The sequence below is a fragment of the Cucumis melo genome, chromosome 7 (assembly GCF_025177605.1).
Source record: "Cucumis melo cultivar AY chromosome 7, USDA_Cmelo_AY_1.0, whole genome shotgun sequence".
NCBI lineage: Eukaryota > Viridiplantae > Streptophyta > Magnoliopsida > Cucurbitales > Cucurbitaceae > Cucumis > Cucumis melo.
The window spans coordinates 26,410,292-26,418,975 of record NC_066863.1 but is presented as its reverse complement, the minus strand read 5'-3'; the positions used below and the strand labels follow the sequence as shown (position 1 = coordinate 26,418,975).

At 33.7% G+C, this 8,684-nt stretch overlaps 1 protein-coding gene across 8 annotated transcripts; it reads left to right on the top strand.

Annotated features, from left to right (window-relative positions):
* The first annotated feature begins 620 nt into the window (after window positions 1-620).
* Window positions 621-8,158, top strand: LOC103494431 (probable LRR receptor-like serine/threonine-protein kinase At5g10290). 8 transcript variants are annotated; one of them, XM_008455597.3, is made up of 13 exons: window positions 621-770; window positions 896-964; window positions 1,901-2,047; window positions 2,500-2,629; window positions 2,755-2,826; window positions 3,448-3,591; window positions 3,696-3,767; window positions 3,865-3,930; window positions 4,417-4,487; window positions 4,591-4,734; window positions 5,531-5,872; window positions 6,620-7,014; window positions 7,514-8,158. In XM_008455597.3, the coding sequence occupies exons 3-13, from the start codon at window positions 1,957-1,959 to the stop codon at window positions 7,823-7,825; spliced, it is 1,839 nt and encodes a 612-aa protein (XP_008453819.1). In that variant the 5' UTR covers window positions 621-770; window positions 896-964; window positions 1,901-1,956; the 3' UTR covers window positions 7,826-8,158. The 8 variants fall into 8 exon arrangements, with proteins under 8 accessions (XP_008453819.1, XP_050943214.1, XP_008453818.1 ...); XM_051087257.1 differs by having other exon boundaries at window positions 4,564-4,734; XM_008455596.3 differs by having other exon boundaries at window positions 630-798.
* The last annotated feature ends 526 nt before the right edge of the window (window positions 8,159-8,684 follow it).

Below are 8,684 nucleotides of genomic sequence, written 5' to 3'. Positions count from 1 at the left end.
TGCTTCCAAACAATCTAATTTTTTTTCAAAATAACTTATTTTTTGAATTAAATACTTAGAAATATAATCTAAACACCCCATTTGTTTGAAACAATTTTACATTAGCCGATCATTCCAATAAATTTTATAAGAAGCATATTAGCCACTTCTTATTGAAACCCATAAATCAAATGGACGCAAAATTGAAAGTCGAAGATAAATGACTTGTCAAAAGGAATAGAATTTTTGCGAGGGCCAAAGTCCAACCCAACTCATATATAAACAACAATTCATAGATCAAAAGTTGTATGATTCAGATCTCAATGCAATATTATTAATAAATTACATTTATAATAAAAAGAATGAGTTTTAGAAAGAGTCAAAAGAAAAAGAATTTTCACTTACCATGGAAGACACGTCAGACGACTCGGATTTAGCCACGTAGGAGCTAAGTTTAGGATAACATAACACATCCGAATAAGAAATTTAGTCAAATTAAAAGAAAAACGAAAAATCAGTCAAACGGCAATAGGTCCACACTCCCTAACGGTGGGGGCCACAGGGCTGCCAGGTCAGCATCTCGCCAACATGAAATGGACTGTAAAAAAAATCCCATTGAAAATTAAAACACAAAAACCCTTATTTTTCAAACATCATAACTTTTATCCAAAAGAAAGAATAAACAAAAACTCCATTAATTAAAAAGAAAGCTAAAGGACAGAAGAAGAAGAAGAAGAAGAAGAAGAAGAAGAAGAAGAAGCTTTAGCAATGGCGGAGAAGATTTTCTGAATGTGCAGTAGCTTCACTCAAAACTAATTGGTTTCCACCTAATATTCTGCTTCTCTGAGCTTCTTCTTCTTTTTCTTTCCTTGTCTCTTCTTTTTAGCTTTTTTTTTTCCTTTTTTTTTTTTTTCAGTTCTTCCGCTGTTGATTTATTATTATAGGTCACGAATCTTCAGGATTATTCTTCTGTCCCTCTAAACAGGTACTTGTTTTGGATCTTCTCTTATTCACCATCTTTTCATTTTTTTTTTCTCTTTATCCTCTGGAGTTTGTTGATCTGTGGTTTGATTTTTTATTATGAGCTGTTTTTCTTTTCTTTCGTGTCTTTTTGGATAAAGCTGCGTTGAGAGTGATTTCGCTTGTGGCAGAGCTAAGTGCTGAACTGATGAGAGATAAGAGTTGGTTGATTGGTTTGATGAGTAGTTGGGCGGTGAGGAATAATTTGCTTTCGAAGTCCAAGGATGCGTTTGGTTTCATATTAGTCTTTGGGATTTGGTTTTGGAGTTTCGGAAGTACTTCATTTAATTTGTTTTCAGAATTAAAAAAATGCGTTTGGTTTGGTTTTGTTTCATTTTAGTCTTCTGGATTTGGTTTCGGAGTTTTAATTCGCAATTTAAATATTGAGAGTAGAAGATTCACTTTATCAAGAATTTTATATAATTCTGGTATAAGTTTTAAATATTTTGAAATATTGGATTTTGAATTCAGTAAAAGGTTTATTATACGGATCAAATTCTTTAATTGTTGACGTAAGCTTTTGTTTATTGAAGTATGAGAAAAAATTAGGATGGCAAGAACTTTGAAATGAAAGCACGATGTACTTCCAAAATGTCTCATGTTTTTCCATGAGATGCTATTTTGAGACATGTGATTGTAATTCTCCGTGTCTCTTATATATGAATTTAGGCTTTCCCCATTTGACTGTAACATTGGCTCGTTCTGGTTACTATTCCGTGATCATAACTTACAGGGATGTTTTCTTTTTTGGGATTTGGTTAGTCTTTTTGCTTCTACTTGATATCCTCTTTCATTGTTTTTTTTTTGTTTTGTTGTAATTATAGACACAAACTAACTCATATTGATACCAATTGGGCCTCTTTCAATATATTTGACTGTCAATGGATGGTTGTCTTTGCAGATAGCATAGCAATGGCTCTATTCATCCTTTTTGCATGGATTTCATAACGTCAACGAATGAAAATGATGTTGGTTAGGATGGGAGAACTCTATCTTCCAATTCTAATACTGGCTTGCTTTAATTATCTTGCCCTCTCTGATTTTCAAGGTATGGATTGCATCTCCAGATGGTGTTATAAAATTGAGACGTCTCTTGTTATACTGCTACTCGTAGAGTTGTTCCTTAAGCATTTAGTTTGTGACGCGGAATTAAAAGTTGCCCATCTCATTGATCCTTACGATGTTTGTAGATTGTTCTAGAGTGGAACAATTTTAGGTAGAGATTAAAATTTTGATTTCTTCTTCTTGATTGGCTTGGACAAATATTGCATATTCAAGTTAAATGAGATTGGCACAGGACATGATTATGTGTAATTGAAGTTTACTTTTCGCAACTGTATACATGTATCGCTTAGAGCTGATAGAAGACATGTATCTTTTTAATTTTTTTTCTCACTTTGTTTTGATATACAACAGATTCATTATTTTTTCTACTTGCTATTGTACAGATGTACTCTACTTGTTTGACTGATTGATGAATGTTGTTCTGCTCTCCTCCAGGTGATGCACTCTTTGCATTGAAGAATGCGTTGAATGCTACAGCAAATCAGCTCACAGATTGGAACCCAAATCAAGTCAATCCATGTACTTGGTCCAATGTTATATGTAGGGGAAACAATGTGATCTCTGTGTAAGATAGACTTAGATATACTCTTTTCCTTAGTTTTCTCTTCGATGTTGTTGTATTCTACTTGTACTTGCCATTATAAAGTTTCTAAGTCTGGTTTTTACTTATATTGTGTCTAACTTCCTCAGATCCTTGTCCACAATGGGATTTACTGGAACCTTGTCTCCGCGAATTGGAAGTATAAAATCACTTTCAACTCTGTGAGTAGTGTGTTAGTATATATAAAACTTGCAGCCCTGAATACTTCATGTTGCTAGATTTAAGCTAAAAGTTTGATTATACTTTTTGGATTTTATCTTGATTTCTACTTCCTTTGTCATATATTTTCCGTGAGTAGTTCTAATTCTTCAAACCAGGTGCTTAGACTTCCTTAAGGTTGATAGAAACTTCTCTTTCTTCGTGAAACAGAATTTTGTATTGCACGTATTTATAGTGTTAAAATTTCATAATTGGAACTTGCTTTTTGGTCTTGAGAGAGATTGGGAGCTGTTGGTAAATGAAACCAAAGCATCATACTATTACCATTAAACCAGTAAAAGTTAATGACTGCTGAAGTGTATTCTTAATATTGAAGGTTATGAAATTCACCAAGCCTAATATGTTACTCTCTAGAAGGTATAATTGCTGGCATCACTTGGTTGGAAAGTTTCTTTTATGTCTAGTTTCAAGAAAGGGTTAGAAATTAGGCATAACTTGTGAAAAGCATATTATGATTTTTTTTTCCTATTAAATTTGTTTCTTTAAACTGGTGTTTGAAGAAAATCTGCTTATTAGCAATGAACAACAAAGCATCTTCATTAATATAGATTTGTCTGCAACAGGATTTTGCAGGGAAATTACATAACTGGGGAGATACCAAAGGATTTTGGAAACCTGACAAATTTGGTTAGTTTGGATTTGGGAAATAACAGCCTAACTGGCCAAATACCATCATCCCTGGGTAATCTTAAGAAACTACAGTTCCTGTAAGTAATTCGCAATGATGTCAAAATTTGAAGATATTTCACGAGTGTCTACAACGATTATGGTTTATTCTTAAGATAATGAGTCATTCCTATCATTCAAACAGAACTCTGAGTCAAAATCATTTAACGGGGACTATTCCTGAGTCACTTTCAACGCTTCCTAGCTTGATTAATCTGTAAGTTTTCCGCTGATCTGAGACTAACTGAAAATCTTCAGTTTCTGTTAACGAAGTGTATTCATTTCTTGACTTCTTGCTTGTGATTCTCCTACAGTCTGCTTGATTCGAATGATCTCAGTGGTCCAATTCCGCAGCAGTTATTTCAAGTTCCAAAATTCAAGTACGTAGAACTTTTGAATATTACCAAGGTAGATTACTAAACACTGTGCACACATCCCACTAATTAGCCCTAGCTTGTGTTGGTCCCTTTTGTTGGGTTGTCCCTTTTTGTGTACTTTTGCGTCATGTCATTTCTTCTCCATTGTTTAACTTTCTCTATTAAAAACAATGCTGCTGTTGATGGGTAACTTTATAGAATTAAGAGTAAGAAGCCTGTAGACTAGCATTGCTAAATTGAACATTCAAAAGTTGCTTTAAAGTCAAAGTCCAGGATGGTATAATTATTCTTTTCGTTGTATTCCTCTTTTCATTATTCTTATTATAATATTTCATTCTCTCTATGAAAGCTTGACCGTTTACCCCAAAAATGGTTCCACTGCCTTTTTCTGGTGGACGATTAGCTTGGTCAGGGAAAAATTGATGATTCGTTCCCTAGGTTGCTCATGCTATTTTCTCATAGGTTGTTCAATTGTTTTGTTTGTAACAGCTTTTCCGCAAACAAGTTAAATTGTGGTGGGAAGTCTCTTCATGCCTGTGCTTCAGACAGTACAAACTCAGGTTATTGGATCACATTTACCTTGGGTTTAGAGAAAAGCTTTTCTATATTTTGATCACATAGTCACCCTATGACTAGAAGCAAAATGGTTTCTCTTCTTGTCAGGTTCTTCAAATAAACCCAAGGTGGGCCTCATAGTTGGCATAATTGCTGGGTTTACTGTTGCTCTTCTTTTGGTTGGAGTATTATTTTTCTTGTCCAAGGGTAGATATAAAAGCTACAAGCGCGAAGTGTTTGTTGACGTTGCAGGTAACTGTTGTGGCTAATTTATTTATACGGATTTTCCAAACATCTCTGGTGAAGGCTAGGGTGCAAGTATATCATATCAATTTAAAGTATGATTTTCTGTTGTATTCTTGCCACAAACTTTTGTAAATATTTTGTGGTATTTTCATGGAATAAGGACATATCTAGAAATTCAACTGTTTTGTTTCTGTTTGCCATTTGAAGCATAGACAATCTCATGAATTATCATATCAATCAAGGATTCATGTTTATATGGGTATTTGAATGTTTCATTGATCAGTTCTCTTGGTTTCTATTTTTGTTTTATATTTTGAAGTAGTTGAAGATTAACTAATAGATCAATTCATTGATAAATGGTATATGATATTTGTATATTACAATTACATACAAAAATAAATTCCATTTTTTTTACTCTAGGTTACATGCCAACAAAATTTTCCAATTAATTTATGTGATATTCTTATGATATTTATATATTTTTTGAGCTATCTCCATGTTGGTATTTAATTCCAATTAATTTATATGATATATTAACCTATACTCAATCACATGAAAATTGAAGTATCGTTATATTGAAACTAAGTGTACTTAGATTGCGAACAAAAGTAAAATTATAGCTCAAATGACATGAGTTCTACAAATGCTTCTTTATCATTGCATACTGACTAACCATCTTCCAGTTTGCACACACAAAAAAGGTAAAAAGGAAGTCTTAAATGAAATACTCCTGTAGTGAACTGGAATTTTTGTTGATACCTATATCTTAGAGTGTTATGTTTTTCCTGAATTTTCCAATTAGGTGAAGTTGATCGAAGAATTGCTTTTGGTCAGTTGAAAAGATTTGCCTGGAGGGAACTACAGCTAGCTACAGAAAACTTCAGTGAAAAAAATGTTTTAGGACAAGGAGGCTTTGGAAAGGTGTACAAAGGGGTGCTTGCAGATGGCACCAAAGTTGCGGTGAAACGGTTGACTGATTATGAGAGTCCAGGGGGAGATGCAGCTTTTCAGCGTGAAGTTGAGATGATTAGTGTAGCTGTCCATAGAAATCTGTTGCGTCTCATCGGATTCTGCACAACTCAGACAGAACGCCTATTGGTGTATCCCTTTATGCAGAACTTGAGTGTTGCCTATCGTCTTCGAGGTATAAGGTGTTTTCGTTATTTTCTGTATTACATTTGCAGTAGTTGCTCTTAACAAAAATAAGCAATGCTATTTGAGAAAAATCACTTCATTGTTTACGTATTACATAACGTTGTTTAGAGCATGTTTTTGGAATATCATGAAATAACGTGCATGATGCTGATACATAAACAAATAGTAGACGCAGGCGCACTCTCACATTCAAGATCCTTTTGTCTACTAACATTTAAGTACACGAGTTGTAGCATGCTAATATCTGTGCTAAAGTATTAATATAATTAGACTTATCTTAATTCATCAGTTTAAGTTTTTAAGTTGATCGGTAATTTAACATAGTAATAAATAAAGATGTCGTGTGTTCAGATTCTTATACTATCATTTATTCATCAGTTAGGTATTTAATTTTCACTTGTTGGATGCTCTACAAATTTTCAAGTTCACAGGGTGTATCCTTATGTGGTTAAGTCTATTTATAATTACTCATTACGTCTAATTTTTCTAAGTGAAGGTTTTTTTTTCTGTTCCTTTGTACTTTTAATTGTGTCACCATTCTATCCTGCTTTCGTTTAGCCAAATGCTATTCTAATTCCATGTCTTATGACGAAAGGGAAGTTGGGTGGCGTAAAGTGAAGATTGAGGGAAGTAGAGAAAAATTGCCTTCAAGGGTATTCCGAAGGTGTAACCTAGGCAACAAAACTGTTAAATAATCGCTGTTTTTCCTCTGATTTCTCCGGTATCTTCAATGCAGAACTAAAGCCCGGAGAAGCTGTTCTAGATTGGCCTACTCGAAAACGGGTGGCATTGGGCACAGCTCGTGGTTTAGAGTATCTTCATGAACATTGCAACCCAAAGATTATTCATCGAGATGTTAAGGCAGCTAATGTATTGCTTGATGAAGATTTTGAAGCAGTTGTTGGCGATTTTGGCTTAGCAAAGTTGGTTGATGTTAGGAAGACTAATGTCACTACTCAAATTCGAGGGACAATGGGTCACATAGCACCGGAGTACTTGTCTACTGGAAAGTCATCCGAAAGGACTGATGTTTTTGGTTATGGTATCATGCTTTTAGAACTTGTTACAGGACAACGTGCAATTGACTTCTCACGCTTAGAAGAAGAGGATGACGTTTTACTACTCGACCATGTAAGTAAATCTTGTCAAATCAATATCTTTAAGGGTTTGTTTGGGACGCTGAATTGGTTATTATAATAATTTGTGTTAAATTAGTTATTATAATAATTTGTGTTTGAAAGGTAAATTATTTTGGTATAGGCTATAATAGTTTGTTTTTTGGTGCAAATTATTCTAATTTAGATAATAAATGTGGAAAGATTGTGATTATACAAGGGTTCTACTATAGCTAAATATGAGTATAATAATGAGGAACTTCAACTATTATAGTGAGAGGGGCCGAAGAGCCAAATATTAAGTGGATTATAATAACCAAATCCACTAAGTGAAGATGAGTGGCCAAATACTCTCAAGAGAATATATTTCCTCCTTCATAATAAATTCAATTCGTGCTTGTGCCATTATTATGGATTAGAAGCACAAACAAAATCAACTACCATGTCTGAATTCTTCTAATTTTTGCCTCATTTGTTATTCCTTTGCTAATTCCCAATTTCACTTGGCTATGAAGGTTAAGAAACTAGAAAGGGAAAAACGACTTGATGCCATTGTCGATCGTAATCTAAATAACTACAACATTCAAGAGGTAGAGATGATGATTCAAGTGGCATTGCTGTGCACACAGCCATGCTCGGATGACCGTCCAGCAATGTCACAAGTCGTTCGGATGCTCGAAGGAGAGGGATTAGCCGAGAGGTGGGAAGAATGGCAGCATTTGGAGGTGACTCGCAGACAAGAATACGAAAGACTGCAGAGAAGATTTGAATGGGGAGAAGATTCAATACATAGACAGGATGCAATCCAATTATCTGGTGGAAGATGAGGCACCAAATTTACCTCCAAATCTCCCCCACCTTTTCATCTCTCTTAGCTATGAAGCCATATGGAGATGGCAGTTATTGTAGTTAGGTCAGTTTTATTGGTGCCGAATGTTCAGAAAGCCTTACCTTTTCATCTCCCAGTTTGTAAATTTCCATTGGCTTTTGCTTTCTTTTCTTGGCTATGCATCTTTTTGTAATCCTGTATTCCCCCAATTTAGCATTTGTTGTGGCTGAACTTTGTAATACAGCCAATTCTACAAAGTCATCATATTCATATTTGGCTTAACATTTGTCATGTTATAGTATTCATTTTTCCCCTCTTTTTGGATTTTAAATATATGTTTTACTTCTATACAGTAATATTCTAAATTTGGTACTTCAACTTTGATTATTAGATTCGTTTAGACATGTTTGATATCCATTAGAATTTCACGTATAAATACCTTTTTTTTTCCTGCATGTGTTGAGTTTTTTGGTTTGTTGTCTACATTTTAGTAGGTGTGTTTTCTATATCCAAATATTGAAAACCGATAAGAAGAATGTTCATTAACGTTATTAATTTCCTTAAATAGTTACTATAATTTATTTCAACATTAGAATTGGTATTGAGTTGTTTATATGATTTATTAATATTTTAGCCTATTAATTTAAAGGTAGGAAACTCACAGTTTCACTCCCTCTAAATAAAAGTTAAATTATTGTAAGTTTTAGTTTTTCAATCCCAAGTTTGTGGTTAATTTTAAACTTTTAATACGGGTTAATAGATTTCTAATATTTTTAATTTTGTATCTAACAAATCTTTCAACCTCAACTTTGTATCTGATAGTCTTTAACAAACTCAAACTTTTAGTATTTAATAGT

Excerpts from the sequence above, each read along its gene's own strand:
- LOC103494431 (XM_051087257.1), top strand. The coding sequence starts at position 1,957 with ATGAAAATGATGTTGGTTAGGATGGGAGAACTCTATCTTCCAATTCTA. Across the intron at positions 2,827-3,447 it reads ATAAAATCACTTTCAACTCT|GATTTTGCAGGGAAATTACA; the intron begins GTGAGTAGTGTG and ends TGTCTGCAACAG. Across the intron at positions 3,931-4,416 it reads TTTCAAGTTCCAAAATTCAA|CTTTTCCGCAAACAAGTTAA; the intron begins GTACGTAGAACT and ends TGTTTGTAACAG.